At 55.0% G+C, this 19,464-nt stretch overlaps 7 protein-coding genes across 7 annotated transcripts; 3 read left to right on the plus strand and 4 right to left on the minus strand.

The window, feature by feature from the left end:
• Positions 1–1,650: 1,650 nt before the first annotated feature.
• afeA (adenylate-forming enzyme AfeA) lies at positions 1,651–4,334 on the plus strand. The gene is made up of 3 exons (XM_020196003.1): positions 1,651–2,292; positions 2,509–3,635; positions 3,703–4,334. Exons 1-3 carry the CDS (start codon positions 2,044–2,046, stop codon positions 4,088–4,090), a joined length of 1,764 nt encoding a protein of 587 aa, XP_020058041.1. The 5' UTR covers positions 1,651–2,043; the 3' UTR covers positions 4,091–4,334.
• A 4,129-nt stretch (positions 4,335–8,463) lies between these two features.
• Positions 8,464–9,405, minus strand: ASPACDRAFT_59362 (uncharacterized protein; the record flags this gene model as incomplete). The annotated part of the gene is made up of 1 exon (XM_020203439.1): positions 8,464–9,405. The coding sequence occupies one exon, from the start codon at positions 9,403–9,405 to the stop codon at positions 8,464–8,466; it is 942 nt and encodes a 313-aa protein (XP_020058042.1).
• Positions 9,406–10,397: 992 nt separating this feature from the next.
• ASPACDRAFT_26580 (ferritin-like domain-containing protein) lies at positions 10,398–11,851 on the minus strand (the record flags this gene model as incomplete). Its single annotated transcript, XM_020199432.1, has 2 exons — positions 10,398–11,423; positions 11,477–11,851. 2 exons carry the CDS (start codon positions 11,849–11,851, stop codon positions 10,398–10,400), a joined length of 1,401 nt encoding a protein of 466 aa, XP_020058043.1.
• A 1,355-nt stretch (positions 11,852–13,206) lies between these two features.
• On the plus strand, positions 13,207–14,207 carry ASPACDRAFT_51475 (SDR family oxidoreductase; the record flags this gene model as incomplete). The annotated part of the gene is made up of 2 exons (XM_020202485.1): positions 13,207–13,279; positions 13,372–14,207. 2 exons carry the CDS (start codon positions 13,207–13,209, stop codon positions 14,205–14,207), a joined length of 909 nt encoding a protein of 302 aa, XP_020058044.1.
• Positions 14,208–14,466: 259 nt separating this feature from the next.
• On the minus strand, positions 14,467–15,665 carry ASPACDRAFT_51476 (isopenicillin N synthase family dioxygenase; the record flags this gene model as incomplete). Its single annotated transcript, XM_020202486.1, has 2 exons — positions 14,467–15,480; positions 15,591–15,665. 2 exons carry the CDS (start codon positions 15,663–15,665, stop codon positions 14,467–14,469), a joined length of 1,089 nt encoding a protein of 362 aa, XP_020058045.1.
• Positions 15,666–16,376: 711 nt separating this feature from the next.
• On the plus strand, positions 16,377–17,584 carry ASPACDRAFT_26439 (amidohydrolase family protein; the record flags this gene model as incomplete). Its single annotated transcript, XM_020199422.1, has 2 exons — positions 16,377–17,370; positions 17,424–17,584. The coding sequence occupies 2 exons, from the start codon at positions 16,377–16,379 to the stop codon at positions 17,582–17,584; spliced, it is 1,155 nt and encodes a 384-aa protein (XP_020058046.1).
• A 744-nt stretch (positions 17,585–18,328) lies between these two features.
• ASPACDRAFT_1855074 (uncharacterized protein) lies at positions 18,329–19,412 on the minus strand (the record flags this gene model as incomplete). The annotated part of the gene is made up of 4 exons (XM_020197422.1): positions 18,329–18,421; positions 18,478–18,814; positions 18,877–19,266; positions 19,325–19,412. 4 exons carry the CDS (start codon positions 19,410–19,412, stop codon positions 18,382–18,384), a joined length of 855 nt encoding a protein of 284 aa, XP_020058047.1. The 3' UTR covers positions 18,329–18,381.
• Between the last annotated feature and the right edge of the window lie 52 nt (positions 19,413–19,464).

Here is a 19,464-nt window from a genome sequence, read left to right on the forward strand (position 1 = left end):
TACAGACGTCTTTTGAATCCTCATGCATGACGACATCTGACCTTGATGCAGCCTGGCTGTTTCCCTCAGGGTGGGCTCACATCGAACATCGGACAATATCTCGGCTACAGACCACGGTCTCTTTGTCTTCAGCACCTTTCATCATACCGCATGCGGACCACCTCGGCATCTCAGCTTCGCCTTTCGCCTCGATATCGTGATTTCAGCCTCCGTTATGCCGACGCTATTTGAAGGGGAAGCTGTTCCGTATCCTAGATCCAAGATGGATTTATAACATTGGAGAATGGTGTCAATCCTGCCACTCCTCAGCTGTTCATTCTCCGAATGTGGAAGTCGAAGGGCCAATGGATGGCTCGTCCACGAGCGAATATCCCGTCCCCGTGCCGTGGTCGATGATTCCAGCAACAATGACGACTTGATGGAACGGTCTAGAGATGCGGATGCACTAGCATGAGCACGTTCAGTGGCTCCGGCAGGCCGGCCAGGGTTACCTGATCGACACTAGCACTGATGTCTTGGACTCAGGCGCCAGAGGGCTTGCCACCAAGATTCGCGTTCTCCACCGATCCACGCCTAAAGACGAAGAGGGTTGCATCGATAAGCGGACAATCCGTGCCCTGGAAGTGGACAGGGTCTGTGGAGTTGCATGACCCGACAAGCTCGGCAAGCGTATCGTGGTCCATGCAGCAGGCGCAGATTCCTTGCTTTTCCTTCGTTTGGCCAGTTCAGAGTGAGGTCGATCAATGATAGAGTGGCCCCGGCAGGGCCACCTGAGTCTCCATCCTGATGAACTAGCGCGCTCAGATACATGGGCAAGGAGATCCCGACGAGGCACTTGGTGGCATGGCCACCCACTGCCCCTGCTCGATTAGCGGGCGGGGTACTGCCTCTTTCGGGCCTTCATCCAAGATAGTCAAGTCTAGCATGTAATGGCTTGTCATGCGCGGTTTTCTGGGATCTCGTTAAAAAGACGTCAGCGTGGCATGGGTGACTAGAGCAGTGGGGTCGCGTCGGCATACTGGGCGCATGGTCGAGCGCGCCAGATGACGGGCTAATTCAGCAGGGCCAGGACCAAGCCTCCGGAAACCGTGGGAGTAGTTCGGGGAGGGGGGGATGCGTTCCCAGGACGGCAGATCCAACCGGGGGTTCAGCTGCAGAGGGAGCACCTGAAGAGAAACGATGGGGCTTGATTGACAGGACGAAGTACCAATCAGAGTGCGCTGCCGACATGGTTCAGATCAAGTCCCATGGAGAGATGGCTCAATATTGGTTTAAGTTATGGAGAATGGAGTTGATCATGGACCTGATTCGTCGGCATGACGGGGAGATGTTCGCCAGTGAAGTGGTTGAAGTGCATTCTCTCGAGGATAAGAGATGAGCGAGGGACCCACATGGCCGCGATCTGAATTGACATTGACATGCTAGCAGCTGATAGACTAGCAGCCTAGCTAGCTACTCACTAGCAGTGAGCAGTCTAAGCGCAAAAGTCTGATCCGTCCGTGGGCCCGGAAAGAGGATCAGCAATCCGATCTTAGCGGAAACTCGGTGTCGATGTGTCGGGATTTGAGGGGGAAAGGAAGCGCCACTGAGCCACTCTGCCCTAACTAGAGTAGTAAGTATTCCAAATTCCAAATCACCAAATTCCCCCCATTCACCTCACACCAAGACCCAGGAAATTGGAATTGTTCTTCGAGACACCGCAAATTGTCAACCCTTTCACTTTTTCTGAAACCCGCCAGCATGACAAAAAGCATATTGGTTGAACACCATGGAGATTCTATTTATCGCCCTGAATCTCCCGTGGTCGGGGTGAATTTCTCTCACTATTCTCGTGTATCATCATCATCATCATCATCATCATCATCACCATCATCATCATCTATTCTCCTCCCTCCTGCGCTTAATAGTCTCAGCTATTGACATACTACTTATTCTCTCTCCGACCACACTGCCCCAGCCGGTCCCTCTGTGCCCACTTGCCGTGCCTGCTTGCTTGCCTGCTTGCCCTGACCGAAACTCCTTTGTCAATTGCATTCCGACGCGATGGGTCTCTGGGAGTCGTCCTTGGCGTACCCCAATCTGGGCCAGCACCCATACACCGACTTGTTGACCTTTGCTTTCCGCAGCCCCTACCACTACGACCGCGAGCGTCCATTGTTGATCGATGCTGAAAATCCTTCGCAGTCTTTCAATGCGCGGCAGTTTGAGACCCTGGTTCGCACATTGATTGCAGGATTGAAGGCCCATGATGTGCAGCGAGGGGATTGTGTGCTGGTCCACCTGGGAAATAGTGTAAGTATGCATGGCGATTTCCCCTTTCGTCCATCGTTCTACACCGATTCTAGTCCCCTGCCCTCCATTCCTCCCTACCCACTGTTCCAATTGGAATTGATTCTTCTTCTTTTTTCTTTTTCTTTTTCTTTTCTTTTTTTTTTCTAAATTAAACAATTAATCCTTTCCGTCCAAATCAACCTACCTCCCTTATACCATGCTGACTCAATGGGGTAGATCATATACCCCGCACTCTTCTATAGTATCATCGGCGCTGGTGGCGTGTTCATGGGGACCAACGCACGAAGTCAACCCCAAGAATTAGACCATTTGCTCCAGCTGGCCGAACCCAAATTAATCATCACCTCTCGCGATGCCTTGCCCACCGTGCTCAAGGTCTCGGCCGACCGGGGAATGCTGCCGAGGCAAGTCTGCCTATTGGATGAGTTCGCAGGCGACCACATTGGCCAGCTCCTGCTCTCGGGGCCCTTGGCCTATGCGGCCGCAAGCGCTCCGTATCTCGCGACCAGCGAGGATGGAGCCTACCTGAGCTTCGCTCACCTCCTCGCGTACGGGGAAGACCATTGGCTCACCTTCCATGACGAGGTGATTGCCAAATCCACGCCGGCCGCGATGTTCCCCACCAGCGGCACCGGGGGGCTACCCAAGGCGGCGATTCTGTCGCATCACGCTATCATATCGCAGCATCTGAGCATCCAGTACGAGGTTCCCTACGAGGTGACGCGGTTGATGTCCCTACCCATGTTCCATCTGTTCGGGGCCCTGTGGACCCACCTGTTCCCCATTCGCTACGGACAGCCGTTGTTTGTGCTCTCGCGCTTCGAGCTCACGCAGTTCGTCGCGGCGGTGTATCAGTACCGCATCTCCGAGACCTACATGGTTCCCGCCATGATCCACGCGTTCAATCGCTCGACCATCCCGGTTGCGGGCTACTTGTCATCATTACGCTATGTGGGAGTGGCCGGCGCACCCATCGACGGAGCGTCCATGCAACAATTCCGGCAACTGCTCCATGAGGATGCGCATGCGGCGCAGCTCTGGGGGATGACCGAGGTGGGTGTGGTGTTCCAGAACCGGTACGGAGAGCTGGGCGACGCCGGAGGCATCGGAAGGCAACTCTCTGGCTACGAGGTCCGCCTGGTGGGCCAAGATGGCGAGACGGTCGCGGAGGAGAACAAGCCTGGGGAGCTGTACGTGCGAGGGGGGGGCCTGTTGATGGGGTACAAGGGCCGGACTGACGCCAAAGACACGCATGGTTGGTTCCGCACCGGGGACGTGGCTTATGTGAGAGACGGGATCTACTACATCCACGGCCGCACGAAGGAGCTGATCAAGGTTCGAGGGTAAGATCTTTTCTCTTCCTCTTTGCCTCGCTATTTTCCTCACGATCCTAACCCAAACTGGAACTAGATGGCAAGTCGCGCCGGCCGAACTCGAGGCAATCCTGCTCCGGCACCCGGGCATCGAGGATGCGGCGGTAATCGGGGTTACATCGCACGACGGCAGCACCGAGCTCCCGCGCGCCTTCATCGTGCGGGCGAAGAATGCCGCCGGCCACCGGCTGACGGCGGAGGAGGCGTACTCGTTCACGCGGCCGCAGTTGGTCAGCTACAAGGCGCTGGACGGGGGCATCCTCTTCGTGGAGGAGATCCCGCGCACGGCGAGTGGGAAGATCCAGCGGTTCAAGCTGGCGCAGATGAACACTTATCGCGAGATTGTCAGTTCGCTGCTGACGCGCTTCAAGGGCGCTAGTCTCCAGTCGGTCGGGATCATGCATAAGGGCCGCATTACGGTTTGATTGTTGGGGGGGCTGGGCCGCAGGACGGTTTTTCTTGGGGTCATGTGCAGTACCCCTCTCCCTTTTGTTGGTGGGTTTGGCGTTTGCGAGTTGTATTCTGGACGGGGAATGGGTTGAGGCGTTCTTTGGGATTGCACGAAGTTACTATATCCGATACTACTTGTATACATTGAGGGGTAGCAACCTTGTTGTCATGCTATACACAGACCTGGCAATTCAGCAATCTAACTTATCACAAAATATCTACGAAACAAGTGTATTAGTAGCTTGTTGTTGTCACGACGGCTGCTTAGCGTTGATTCGCGAGAGTCGTGAAATAAGCATACCGAATTTCCGCTTGATGTTACACAGTTACACAAAGGGATTTGGTTTGGGGTTGCACCGCAGAATAACTCAGTGAAGGCACGCACCAGCTGTCATGCCTCGTATCTCGTAACCGGAAGTGATATACAGGTGCTTACTCGCTTGGCGTGCGTCCGGGCCGCTGTCAAGGAAGGTGGGTTGTTAGGCATGCGCAGGTGCATATCTTACCTACATCCACTAAGCGGGAGGGCGAGGGCGAGGGGGATAAGCTTAGAGGTGATTCAGGTACAGTACTGTACATGCATGGGTTACTCACTGGGTGGGAATGAAATCTGGGTCCTGGCTGCACAGCACGGCTCCGAAGGCTTTTCTCTTTGGAGTTGGAGGTTCTGGATTTGGATTATTGTATTGCACTGGACATACCACAGACTGAAGAAGAATCGCTGGTCTGGGAAGGGTTCATCTACTCAGTAGGTAGGTAGGTAGGAGCATTATTTACGAATAGGTAATCGAGTCCAAGTCTGGCAGCCAGGGTGGTATCAGTCGTTGACATGACATGAGATGACATTCGCCGCTTCTGGCTCTTGTTCTGGTTCCAGGCTTGCATGCACATCCCTATCGGACTGTACCATGTAACAAGAACTGGAATTACCCCACAAGCTGCTCTGCTCTCTCTGCCTCTGCTTACAGATATTCCTTGCTTAGTTGCTGACTGGTGGATCGATTCCCTGAACTAATTGACCGGCTGGTAGGTGAGCTAAGTGATGACCCAAGCAGCGTCGCAAACTGTTTGCTTCGTTTTGATTACCCAGGGTTTTGTTTGCCACTGCAGAAAGGGGTTGCTTTTTTCTTTTGTGCCTGATGGCACAGGAGAACCAGGCTGGTTTGCAATCTTTACATCTTGATCCCCTTCCCCTTGCAGAATGTGATGTTTGTGTCCTGAGATGGAAGGATGAGGGGGAAGAGGGGGGGGGTGGGTGGGTGTTGGTGTTGCTTATCGTGCTGCACGTGGTGCCTTCAGGTCTAGTCTAGAGGACTGGGAGGCTAGGAGTCAGTCTCTACTACTCTACTCCAGTCTAAGAGGTAGTCAACAGTTAGCGTGAGGTCAAGATCATAGATAGATATCAGTGGATGCGAGGCTGGAATAGGTGGGAGGGAGCCCTTTTCGACCGCAGGGACTCCGTACTCGGTCCAAAGAACTGGAGGTCTCGGTGTGCTCAAGGGTGGTCCAATCAGATCCAAAGCGCTGAAAACAGATAATTAACCTAGTAGATTATCTAGACGCATAGAATCCAGGTGGTCTCCTGGTCAGACCGGGACGAACCGCTTGGACCTCACGAACTGCTTGCTAAGGGTACTCTATCGTGTTGGACGAAGTAGGGCTGGCTATTGTCACTGACCACAGCCGAAGCAATAATCATCCAGTTCTGCAGCGGAGAATTTCAGCCAGATCACCCTCATAAACAATAGTAGATCGGAAATCATTGTCCAGGCCAATGGATATTGTCCGAGCCAGAGAATCGGCTCAGCTGAAAACACCCCAATTGTGTGGAAGGCGCAATGGGGGAGAGTTGATAGTGAAGGTGTCGACTACAGGACTACTAACTAGTGCCCCAATAGTTCGTGTCTAGTTCGGCCACTACCACCTCATCTAGAAGCGTTCTCTTCTTGCGCCACAGCCCACAGTCCACAGTCCACAGTCCACAGCCCACAGCCCACAACCCACGTCGTGCCACAGCGGAGAAGACAGCTAGCTGATCCTTCGTCCTGCGTCCAGTTCGAACCTCTTCGGCCTCCTCGTACCTCGTTCCTTCGATCCTGCGATCCCGGTGGGCGGCGGGCGTCGTCGGCTAAATGGAACGAACTCTGGGAAATTCTGGGAAACACATGGCGATGGATGGCGATGGCGATGGCGATGGCAAGGAGACTAACTACAGCCACTGGTTCTTAGTGCCTTGAATCCAGCAGCCAACCAGCCAGCCAGCCCAGATTCTCGCGGTTCAACTAATCCGGATAATTGAATTGTCTCATCTCGAAGCGGCCGCATTCGGAAGGTCACATACGCTGACTACCTAGATAGTTATCTGATGACTGGCAATCTCTCCGCTGTCATCTTGCTGCACCCTTTCTTTTTGTCCTAGTTCTTTTTCTTGAATCATTTTCTTTTGACTATTCTTTCTTTTTTTTTCCGTCTTTTTGCTTTTGTCGGATCTTCGCGCCCGCCCTTCCGCCAGCCTCTCAACCACACCCTCCCGGCTCCAGATGCCATCATGTTCGGCGCCTCCCACTAAACAAAAACAAAAACAAATTCCCTCCCCTCCGCAATCCTGCTCGCGAGCCTGTAGTCTGACCTCGACCTCCTGCCTCTTGCCACTCGGAAGGCAAAGCCCAACGCGCTGGATCCGAATTCCAAACCAACTTGTTCCAAACCAACTTATCCGGTTTTGGGATCCAGCTCCGTAGGCGAACGCCAGTGTCCATGCAGCGTAAAGTCATAGCTTGCTCGAGGATCCCGCCCAACAATCACCCAGCGTAATGATTGCCCTCGCCCGCTGATCAGCCTTGTCGTATGGGGACCGATCATCCCCTCCGTCCGGGCGCTAACTTCCACTCTACTCACGCAGGCGATAGCATTCGAGTTCGCTCGACTGTGCAGGTGTACAGTTAGTGCAGTGTGGTGCGGTGCATCCATGCATACCTGCAACTGTGTAGTCTATGTATGTCAGAGCCCTTGCTCGCGAAATCTGACCCTGCATCTGACAGTTGACAAACTCCAGTGCCAATCAGTGACGGGTAACATCAGCACTGAAAAGCTCCAGCTTGTCACTAAGCTACATAGTACGTCCATGCTCCGGCCCCCGGGTCAAACGGTAAGTCGTAAGTCGATAGTTGTGCTGCACCGTATCATCATCATCCCCGGCGAATTGGGGAGAGGTCTTGCCCTCGGGGTTGGTCGCTCACGCCGATGCGACTGCCTGAACTCCCCTCCGTTCGATTCGAGTGCCCCTGTTTTCGTGATGCCGGTCCTGTCTGCCCCTACGGACTAATGCACCACCCCTGTCGATTGCTACTGGCTCAACGCTGCACCTGCTCGAGTTGCGCAACGGCTTTCTGTGGCGCGGCAATGCCACGTCAACACGCCTGTAAGGGAAATGGGGCGAGAGGCGCATCGTTTAGCGAACGCTCATCCGAACAGCCTGGAGGCGTGGCTCGCCAACCGTCTCTGTTCTGCCATGCCACGAGCAAAGACTTCGGGTAGGTAGGTACCTGTAGGTCCTGCAACCGTGACCTTGGCGCAGCTTGGGCAGGGCCCAATGCCTAATGCTGTAAGTCAATTTCGGGTTTGGGCGCTTTCGCAATCGTTCGCTGCTGTCCTACTCTTCTTTATTTTTTTTCCCTCCGAAGGGACGGATCTCATTAGTCGCTTTGTATCTCAACTAGCTCGAAGCGAAGTTACCCTAAGCTCGTCGGCCGGATCAAACCCCACCGTTGCCTTCACATGTCATCGTATGCTGGGTACAGGACAAGAGCGATCCCATTGGCGGATTTATGTAGGATGAAGCTCGGTTCAGATTGCTATCAATCCTGCACCCTCGATAATGGGTGCACTGTGACACAGTGTGCCGTGCTGGGATGACGTGCAAACCGATGTCGTACAACCCTCGCATAGCGCGCTTACTCCGTATGCAGACCGTGTAGACGAGCAGAGGGTGGTCGAGTATCTGCAACCACGACGTTGCGGGCTCCATGCTTATCACGCATGGCAAAGGAGCTCAACCCCTGCATCGTGACATGCGCCATCTGAGATGCATATCGTCCTGGCTGTTGTCAAGAAACTGCTGCACAAGCGACGACTGGCTCGTTGCGGTGCGGTGACCAAGACTGCCCGATGCCTTGGAAGTGTCTCGTCCCAGGATATGGATCCTTCATGCGGCGAGGAGATGCACCCCTCCTTTCCACATCCTACGAGATGGGGGATGAGTGACGGAGTCCACTTCCCTTGGAACTGTAGACGGACGAGCAACAGCCCGCCCGCTCTCGCTCACTCACTCACAACCAGCCCATCTAGATCAGAGAATCCCATAGCCCATCCACCAGACCCCCCAAACCAACGGGCCCAGCGCCCCCAGCACAGCAGGTCCAAAGGACATCTCCAACACCCCCCAAATCCACATAGTTCCAAAAGCCGGCGCCTGCTTCATGACAGCGTAGTAGGGGTCCTCGTTGGTCATGACCATCAACCTGCACCCCAGAAAGACCGTCAGCGGGAGAAAGACGACGGTGCGTAGACTCGGCGGGAAGAGGAGGCGGCGCAAAAACGCCCACGACCGCTTCTCCCGGTCCCACGGCAAGAGTGAGAGCGTTTCTTCTCCCGGCCTGTTCGTCGCCCCAATGAAGGAGACAATATGCCCGTGCGCCAGGTGGATCAACAGCGTCAGCATGGGGAGGGCCACGAGGGCGGATTCGCGGACGAGTTTCTCCAGCTCGATCTCCTGCGCGTACTGATGGGCGGCCAGGTAGGCGAGCGTCAGATGGAGGGTCGTCAGCGGCACCGCGAGGAGCAGCGTGTCGATGACGGGGGGGATTGGATGTTCGAGCTTTTCTTCCTCCTCGTCCTCCTCGTCCTCGCTAGAGATCTCGTTCTCGCCTCCCTCCGTGTTCGGCTGTTGTTGTTGCTGCCGCCGCCGCGACTTCTCCGCCCGCTTCATCGCTTTCTTCTTCGTCTCGCTCGAGAGACTCGCCTCGTCGACGGCCGAGATCTCCCCCGTCCGCGGGTCGACGGTCACGAACTGTGTCTGCGTGCCTGCACCTGCACCCCCGTTGGGGCTGGAGAGCTGCCCCAGTAGTTCCCCCTGTCGCTCGGCGATGATATCCACCAGGGTTTTGCCGGTCGGGTTGGTGGGATTTGTTGGTGGATGGGCGAGCGGGACGGAGGCGGGATCAAACGCGTCGGTGGATCGGGTTTGTTTCGCTGCTGCGCGGCGCTGTTTTCGGTTTTTGGGTCCTTCCATTGTTGACGTGGGAATGGACACTGATTCGGTGGGTAGAGGATGGTGAAGCGGCGGAGAAGGGGTCAGGGGTGACAGGTGACAGGTGCAGGTGGAGGTGGAGGTAGGAGGTAGGAGGTGGGAGGTGGGAGTGTAAGAGGGTCCGTGATTCTGGCGCGGTGGTCGATTCGTGCAGGTGTTCGTGCTATGCTGATTAGACTTTTCCTTAGGAGAGGAAAGAAGGTCTGTAGGTTGCAGACTGGTGGATTGGCTGATCTGGAATTGTGAGTGTGATGTCGAAGTTGTCCGACTTTCGACCCTCACTCGGCGGTAAACGGGGTTAAGCGGGAGCTATAAATAGTATCTATCAATAATCTCATACAGTACAAATGCAAAGAGACATGTAAACCACGACATCCTGATAGCTACAGATTCGATAATCATATACCTGTAGTAGTGTAACTGGAAGGAAGAGCATCGAAGGTCTTCTCTTCCTACTAGAATTCATAAGCTTGAGTCGAGCTACTACAATGTAAGTCCCTGCTTAAAACCTCGGGTATGTATGCACCGTACTCCAACTACCGGTATTTGTACCCAAGGAAAAAGGGTCAAGTCAACACAACTGTTGGTCCTCTCGCTGCATTATCTCTGATTGAGGGTGTTGGATAGTATGGAGGTAGCCTTCCGGCTTGATTTCCCCTGCATAGGACTCATTTTCTGTATGAGTGTGCCTGCTTTCGCTGGCCTATCTCGGCCTACGATCGATTCATCAGACTTACAATTTATCTTACACTTACTTTGACTTACAAATTATTTCATCTACTGGTAAACGACAGCCAGAATTACCGTAGCATCAAGCAAATTAAGTAATAATAAGGTAGTACAAACTCGTCAAAATTCCAGCTATCCTATTACCATCGAATCCCAAAACAAAAGGAGCGAAACATGCGTGTATCGTGAATCATTGCTCTTTTTTTGAAAACCAACTCGGTCTATCAGTTGTCATCGCTATCCTCCTACCCAGACTGGTACAGAGCGGGTCCGGCCACGACATGAGGGTTCAGCATGGTGATGTTGAACGGAGTCACGAAGAGGTCCGAGTCCGTGATGGCAATGAAGAGAGTGCCGTTGGCGGCCGGGTCACCAGCGTAGGTCGACACATCGGGCTGGATGGTCGAGCCCGAGTTCGATCCGTTGAGGGTCAGAGGCGAGTAGGTCACGTTCAGCTGCGAGGCCCAGGCGACGAACTTGGGCGCGCCCGCGCTGGTCGAAGTCACGTAGCTGTTGTTCGGGCCCACGGCCTTGCCGGGCTCCTCCCAGGTCAGGAAGACTTGACGGCCAGGGAAGGAGAGGGGGTTGGTGCGGTTGCGGGTGATCGCGGGCGAGCAGTTAATGCCAACCTCAGTGGAGTTCAGGCACGAGTCCGACTCGGGAACCACCGTGCTGTTCGACACGTTGGTGCCGTTGCTGATGGTCTCGCCAGACGCCTCAGAGCCCTTGATCCGGAAGGGGTTGGGCTGGTTGACGATGCTCAGAGCAGGGAAGTTTTGCCAGGCCAGACGAGTTTGGTCGGCGGGGCAGTCGGCAATGTATGGAGCCAAAAGAGTCCAGGCCCAGGACTGGGGAACACCAACCTCAAACCACACCGGCATGGGGAAGAGACCCTCGAACTGACGGAAGATGAGCTGCTGTCTGGCTTCCGTGGTGATGGCTTGCGTAAGAAGGGTCGCAGCCTCGCGGGAATCAAGGTGAGCCAAGAATCCGTAGACACCAGCCTCACCGAAGCGAGTGAGCTTCTGGCAGAAGTCGATGAACTCGTGGACAGTGGTGTAAGGGTAGACATAGTTGCACTGCTTGGGGGCTGCAGCGCCCAAGATGTTGGTCAACATGGTGGCATGTCCAACTTCCTGGTCGGCCATGAACTCAATCAGATGGCGATCCTCTGCGCCCAATCCAGCAGCAGTAAAATCCTCCTCCGAGAAGCGAGCCAGTCCGTCGTGGAACAGATCGAGCTCAATGTACTCTTGGTAGAGAGCGAGAGCCTGGTGCAAGATTAGCAGGTGGCCCAGTCTCCGAAAGGGTTGGAGAGACGTACCAGTGACTCGAAGTCGAAGTCACTCTTTGCATTGTAGACGGGCTCAGTGCCGTTGGTCCCAACGCCTCCTGCAGGGATGTATGGACCAGGCTGAGGGGCATGAAGCTCTCCATCACTAGGATAGTCGAATGCCCCCGGCGCAGGAGGCAGAGGCGAGACTCCAGGGCCGATGGAGCTGGCAGTCAGGGCTCCAGTAGTGGTGGGGGTTCCGGTGTATGGAGTATGCGCCTGAGAGGTCGAGTAGGTCACCACAGGCGGAGCAGCAGCCGTAGCTGTCTCAGCAGCATCGGTAGTGCGAGCGAAGAGTTGGCCGGGCAAAGCCGAAGCCAAGGGCGAGCCCAAAGAGCTGAGCAGCAACAAGCGGCCCCAAGTCATTTTGAGTGGTGTGTGTAGGTAAGATTGGGAGTTTCGAAACCTGGCGCTTGGTGACCTTCCAAAAGACAGGGGCACGGAGATTCAGCTTTAAAAGCTTCACGAGGACTGTTGCGTAGTGACCCGGCTGTGACGCAACCGGGTAATCATCTCCATGTTCAAAAATCTCTGCTGGAGGCCGACTAAGTCCTGCTCGACCCAAGCAGTGCCTGGGCTAGGTTCACGGATGGATTCGGCACCGCATGTAACCAGCTTGTATGACCCTGAAGCGATGTCAGTTGGGACCACAAGCAGGCCGTCGACCTCGCTCCACCACGTCGATCCATCCGGTCATGTCGGCAAGCAGACATTGGGCTACATCCGAATAAGGCTGAGCTTCAGTTTGGGATACACTAGATGTGCTGGCCCGCATGGACGCTGTTCCATGGTTTCTTCATGAGAAGAGCTGGGTAGTATAGAATGGGGCGTCAGTGAACAAGCATGACGAAGTGAACGAGCATGACGACTAAGTGAACGAGCATGACGACTAAGTGAAATCAGGAGCTAAGGGGAGAATTCCGTCCGAAAGGGGTATTGATCGGCCCTTCGCACTGTGACACAACCCTGGATAGCCATGGTTCAGTCAGCCCGGGCTTACAGACAATCAGTATAGTTAAACTGAATAACTTGGTTGTCAAGCAAAGAGAAGACCCACTTCAACAGGTGCCGTGCTCCACTGACTAGACACACCTTAAGCTACGCGGGAGATGAGAGCGCCGCATTGAGTCAGGCTCAGGGTGGTCAGAGTGACGTGCAGGAAAGATGGAGTCGAGTGGAATGGCCAGGAACATTCACCCAGGGAATCAGAGCACACGAGCGGCGTTACACTAGAGTCGAATGGTGGAAGGCGGTGGAAAAAGTGAAAAAATAAGGTGGAAGATGAATGCATTCATCGCCGAGGCCGGATGAGGCAGGTGTGACCTCCCTTCGGCGTCACCTCCGGTTTTTCCACCGGCTTCGTTCGGGACTTTTCTTGTCCTTCTCCCCGCTAAGGCTGTTCCTGACAGCCCACGGCTCAGAACTGGGAGTCCATGGCCAGCTGAGCAGTTGTGGTTCAACAATGGCATCGATGCCGATGGTTGCGAACGGGAGAAGGACAATGAACGATCGCTAGGAACAATAGGCTGTGTGACGTGATCGGATCCGGCCGAGAACAACTCCAGCTCCTAGGAGTAACAACTTACCCCGCATCGTCTGTGGTATGTGTCTTTAACTCACCTTACTCACTGTACACTACTTCTGCAACCTCTTTCGCAACCAGCCAGACAGTTGTGCTACCAATTGCTATCTCTCAGAATCCAGAATCCAGTCACTGCAACATGTCCCATCTTCGAGTCGCGGAGTTATTCTCCGTCGAGGGCCTAGTGGCCGTCATCACGGGGGGTGGTAGTGGTGAGTCCCCCTCCAGCTCCTCCGCATGTCCCCTAGGAAGGATGTGTTCAGGACGTTGCCACTCACCGGTGCTGTTCTCCTTCTCCTGCTAGGACTGGGCCGGATCATGGCTCTCACGCTCGCCGAGAACGGCGCATCCAAGGTCTTCATCATCGGTCGCCGCCCAGAGGCCCTGCAGGAGACGGCGGCCCAGAGCTCCAAGCCGGAGGCCATCATCCCCATCCAGGCCGACATCTCGTCCAAGGAGTCCCTCCAGGCGGCCTACGAGGCCATTGCCGCGCAGACGGGTCATGTTGATCTGCTGATCGCGAACAGCGGGATCTTGGGTCCGGTGAACCGCCCGCCCGGGCCCAAGCCGGACGGATCAGTTCCCAGCCTATCCGAGGTGCGCGACCAGCTGTGGTCCGCGTCCATGGAGGAGTTCTCGAAGGTGTTCGAGGTCAATGTCACGGGCGCCTATTTTACGGTCCTCGCCTTCCTGCCGTTGCTGGAGGCGGCCAACCAGCGCCGGCCGGCGCCGGAGAAGAACAAAGCGTCGGCCCCAACCGCCCAGGTCATCATCACCAGCTCGATCGCGGGCTTCAACCGTCGGGTGCCGTTCAGCTTCGCCTACAACCTCTCCAAGGCGTCGACGAACCAGCTGATCAAGATCCTCGCCACCACGCTGTCGTCGTACGACATCCGGGTGAATGGCATTGCGCCGGGACTGTATCTCTCGGAGATGTCGACCTCGAACTTCCAGGACGGCGACAAGGGAATCTCCGACGGCTCGTTTCCCCGCGATATCATCCCCCTTACACGTGCAGGTAGCGAGCAGGATATGGCCAGTTTGATTCTGTGGATGGCCGGCCCGTCGGGCGCATATCTCAACGGCAACATCACGATAACCGACGGAGGCAGAGTGAGCGCGGTTCCATGCACATATTAGTAGTAGGGGAGAGGAGACTATTGCACATAGACGAAGACTTCCGCGTAGATACTATGAGATGAAATGCTAGATCTTAGAAATAGAATGCCAAGCGACCTCTCGAATACAAGCCCTCCATAACAAAGCTTCTGTTCAAAACGTCCCAATGCAACGATGCGGTATTTATCATCCTGCTGAACGGTGTTACGATGTCAAACTGATGGAAAAGCCAAAGATCCAATACTCCTTCCGAACGCCAGTGTCATCGTGATGAGAAATATTAGTAGGTTGCGGTCAGTCGCTGCACGAGGTAGTCTCCAGCGGTGATTCCAGGGTACTTGAGCGGGCGGATATCCTCCCCGTAGGTTCCGGGGATGGCTTCGATCATCTGGTCATTATTGGGATTACAGAAGTACGCAATGCTGTAACGATCCGGATACACCCCGGAGCCGTCCTCGTCGGCATCCTTCTCGTCCTCGTCGACGACCTTGGGAGGCTCGACGACGCGATGCCTCGTGCTCTTGATCGTGTCATTCGACCACCGCGCGAGCAAGTCACCCGCGTTGACGACCACGGTATCGGCGATGGGGGTGGCGTCGACGAAGGTGCCGCGGGGGCTGCGGACCTGGAGGCCGCCGCGGCCGTCCTGGAAGAGCAGGGTGATGGACCCGTAGTCGCTGTGCTCGCCGGCGCGGACTTGCAGGGGGTTGTGGCGGAAGACGCGCTTGTCGACGGCCGGGTAGTGCAGCAGGCGGAGGTTGTTGTCGCCGGCGTCGACGTACGGGTCGAAGTAGTGCTCCGGCAGGTGCATGCCCAGCGCGATGGCCCGCATGACCTCGGTGTGCAGCGCCTTGCACATCTCGAAGAACGACAGCATCACCGCCTTGAACTCCTTCCCCGCGGCGTCGAGATGCTCGGGCCAGCGATTCGGGAGCCCCTCCACGCCTTCCCGGCCGATCTCCATCGTCTCTTTGAGGTCGGGGATGCTGCGCGACTCGGCCGCAGCGGCGGCGACGTCATCGTCGACATCTTCCACGGTGCTGAGCTTCTCTTGGCCCGTCTTCACGTACCCACGGTTCGCTTGTGGGGTCGTCCAGCACAGGCTGTCTTTCTGATCCTGGGGCCGCGCGAAGAACCGGGCGGAGGTGCCAAAGACATGGCTAACCACGGATGGTGGGACGCCGTGATTGCTGAGATAGAGGAACCCGGAGGTCTTGAAGGCGTGCACGACGGACATGGCGACTTCATGTTTGTCGGCGGGGGTCCCGTGCAGGAAGGGCCCGAAGTCGATGATCTACAAATACAAAGGAAATAGGCGACCCTCCGTCAGCGAGGATGAACGTAGCTGAGACCCACAATACTCGTTGCGCAAGGAATACTCAAGGAAAGCGAGTGGCTACTCACTGGAATCACGAGGTCATCTTTCTCGATGGCCGTGGTTACAGGGTGGCACTGCTGTTGCGGCAGATTGCCTTCCATCCTGATCGCACACGTGGAGTTTCTAGGAGATTTCAGCTGAGAGATAAATGCTAACAATGTAGGAAAGTCGAGTATGAATCGTTTAATATCGGTGTAGATATCGCAGAAGACGTGGCGGGGAACTCGAAAGTCAGGTGGAGGGAAGCCGTGAGATCACTACTGTTCTTATCCGCTCGCAGAACCAAGGAAGGGAGGAACAATGGATGAATGGGCCTGAGCCTGCATGGCACCACATGGGGAAAGCATATCGGGGGTCACTGCACTATACACAAGCGGTCCCCTACAACTTGTTAGAAATGGCGGGGGAAAGATAAGGCCTGACAGTTGATCGTGGGAGGGGGGGGGCGATATGGAGATAAGTAAGTGCTTAATTCCAAGATAAGATAGATAGTCCCTGAGATCTGAAGTGCGTGCTGAAGAACAGACACAAGATAATCAATCCTCTGAACAGATTACTATTGCAGGGGAGATCAAGGCGATGATTGCTAGCTGCTGGCTGCTGGCTGCAGTATCTGATAAGTCATCTTCATGCAGGATGAGGTATTTGACTGCCCTGAGGTATCAACATAACCATGTGCGTCTTTCCCCTCACTTTTGCACCTCTACCCCTCCATTCCACCCCCATTGCCAACCTTTACTTCCAATCTCCCCCTCTAACCACTACTAACTCCATCCAACTTAACTCCAAGCTCGACCAGCCTGCACACAAACATGGCGCCTCTCATCGTCGACATCCACACGCACGTCTACCCACCCGCGTACATGCAGATGCTCCGCGCTCGCAAGACGGTACCGTACGTGCACGACCCGGCCGCCGCCAACGCTCCGCCGCGGCTGATCATCCTGTCCTCAGACGATGACGCCTCCATCCCGCTGGACCAGCGCGGCCGACCCGTGGACGCATCCTACTCGGACATCGAGGTCAAGCTAGCCTTCATGCGCCGCCACGGCATCAACAGCAGCGTGATCTCGCTGGCCAACCCGTGGCTGGATTTCCTGGCGCCCGAGGAGGCGCAGACGTGGGCAGAGCGGATCAACGATGACCTGGAGGCGACCTGCGCGGGGGTGAACCGCGCGGCGGACCCGGACAACACGCGGGCGCTGCACGAGAAGGAGACGCTGTATGCCTTCGGGGCGCTGCCGCTCAGTGCGCCCAGCGCGGAGGTGGTCGTCCGGGAGATTCAACGACTAAAAACGCTGCCGCATCTGCGGGGCGTGATCATGGGCACGACCGGCTTGGGGAAAGGGTTGGACGATAGCCGACTGGACCCCGTGTGGAAGGCGTTGCAGGAGACCGACTCCCTCCTGTTTCTGCATCCGCACTACGGACTCCCCGACGAGGCCTTCGGCGGCCCCGAGGCGTTGAACCGCTACGGCCATGTCCTGCCCCTCGCCCTGGGGTTCCCGCTGGAGACGACCATCGCTGTGACGCGGATGTTTCTAGCCGGGGTTTTCGATCGGTTTCCCGGGCTAAAGATCCTGTTGGCGCACTCCGGCGGCACGCTGCCCTTCCTTGCGGGGCGCATCGAGAGCTGCATCCTGCATGAGCGCAAGTTCGTGGCGAACGGAGGCGATGTGCCCGGTCCGCAACGAAGTGTCTGGGATGTCCTCAATACCAACATCTACCTGGATGCAGTGGTCTACGGTACTGCTGGCTTGAAAGCCGCGGTAACTGCCGCTGGTGGTGCGGATCGTCTACTCTTCGGTATGGATCCTGGGAAAATTCGCTGGTCACTCAACAATGCTGACTTTGAACAGGAACTGATCATCCGTTCTTCCCCCCGCTTGGCAAGGATGACGAGGAATGGCCAAGTGTAACCACAAACTATAAGGCTATCCATGCTGCCTTCGAAGGGGAGGGCGAGACCGTTGCAGGGGTCTTGGGAGAGAACGCGGCTCGCATTCTGAAGTTAAAATGAGTTTCAAACATCTCTGCAGCAATGAAATGGGGTTTTTTTTGCCTGGAAAATTTCAAATAATCTGACTATGTATACGTGCGTCTTTAGTCAGTATCTATATGTGCCACAAGCTATATTGCGTAAGATCTAGTTGTTGTATGTTACCTTGGGTACCTGACAGCAGGGGTGAATCCTATAGTCCACACCAGGGACATTATACACCCAATGATGAACCTGCCACCAAGTCCCAACCGAGAAGTCTCCAAGTTTCTTGAACAAACCATTCCGATACAGATTGCTCATGGGTAGACGTCGTGTGGAGGGAGATGGTCAAAGTATCGTCATGGCGGAGAGGGCGCAAAGCTTCGCCGAATCTTAAGTCTTGACCAAATACCGCTTGTAGAAGAGTGCTTTGTAGTCTTCCTTTGATTCCTACCGCACAGTTGAGATCCTCAGGCAACAACGGTGGATTCAGTACGGTAAGCAGTCTTTCAAGAGGTGGTATAAGATGTTTGGCCTCTATCTCAGCAGCTAGGACGGATTCCTCGTCAAGCTGCACATCCTTCAGGCCATGCGGGAGTGACAAATTAGCAGGGTCTCCTTCCAGATCGGATTGTAGATGGAGGTCTCTGAAGACAAACAAACAAAGTAACTCGCCAATACGACTGAGCAACACGTAGCTGAAACCGTTTAGTAGGTCCGAGGTCTTTGAGCAATGTCTGTCTAGTGAAAGGGCCATTCTACAAAGTAGCAGACTCATCAGCTGGGCAACCTCATCGTTCGTGCTTGATGGGATCTTATTGTTGGAATGCCCTGTCTTAGACCTTTTCGACCTCCCAGAAGACCTTGTTTTGGTCGCTGAGGCCGCAGTTGAAAGTTGCTGCTTAGCATTGAATCGGCAATGGATACCCAACGCTTTGATAACTGTCTCAGACAGTCGAACAAGGTGGAAAATGATCTGGCCACGGCCTTGCAATGCTGATTCACCCGAAGGGACCTTCTTCAATGCTCTAAGCAGTAGCTGGTGGGCGCTGTATATACTGTTCAGAATCGCCGCTGCACTTGGATCCTTGACAACGGACGCATCTCTTCCTTCTGGATTGGAACCGGCTTGCCGTTGGACTGCACGGAGTATATCGTTTTCCGCGACGGAGCACAGTTCGCCTGCAGCCAGCGCAATAGCTGGAGTGTTGGGACTCCGCTGCAACATCTTCTGCAGAGCATAGAACTTCCTCATAAATGATGCTGTAGCTGCACGAATCTTCCTCAGCATCCGGAGCATTTTCTTGAAATTATGACAGGAATTGGCTTACGCTCTTCAAGATATTCAGGTAGCTGACCGTCCAGCCCATTAGAGATACTCTCGATCAGCATGCAAGCTCTGCTCTGTGACTGTGCCTGTGATTTGGACTTTTTCCTTGAAGTCGTAGTGCCAGCCATACTAGCATCTAAGGTTGCCTTCCGCTTCGTGGATTCTTGTACCGTGTCTTTCGAGACAGCATTCGCGTCATGCAATTTGGCGGTAAGCACTTCGTTGAGTTGTTCCAGCTCGTATATCCGGTCAAGGAGTTTGCTCTGTTCGGCCTCGGATTTCTCGTACGCTTTTTGCCAGAATGCGACACTGTCGAAGAACTGATCTCGGCTTGTGGGCCGGTCTGTCGGCGTGGCTGCTTTGATGAATTGTCGTATGCGAGTAAAGTAATCTAATTGTTGCTTAGTACGCCTCATATCGACTGACTCAACCAGGAAGCGTTTGGTTACCTTTCATGGTGGTTCCGAGGGGCTTCTGCTTGACGATGGCCAGCGCGAGCGCCAACTGGGAAGGTGATGGTATAGTGTTGTCGGCCATTCTGGGGAGCAAAACTACAGCTGCTGGATGGCGAGTATCTCAGAGCAGTTGA

Source organism: Aspergillus aculeatus (assembly GCF_001890905.1).
Source record: "Aspergillus aculeatus ATCC 16872 unplaced genomic scaffold ASPACscaffold_5, whole genome shotgun sequence".
NCBI lineage: Eukaryota > Fungi > Ascomycota > Eurotiomycetes > Eurotiales > Aspergillaceae > Aspergillus > Aspergillus aculeatus.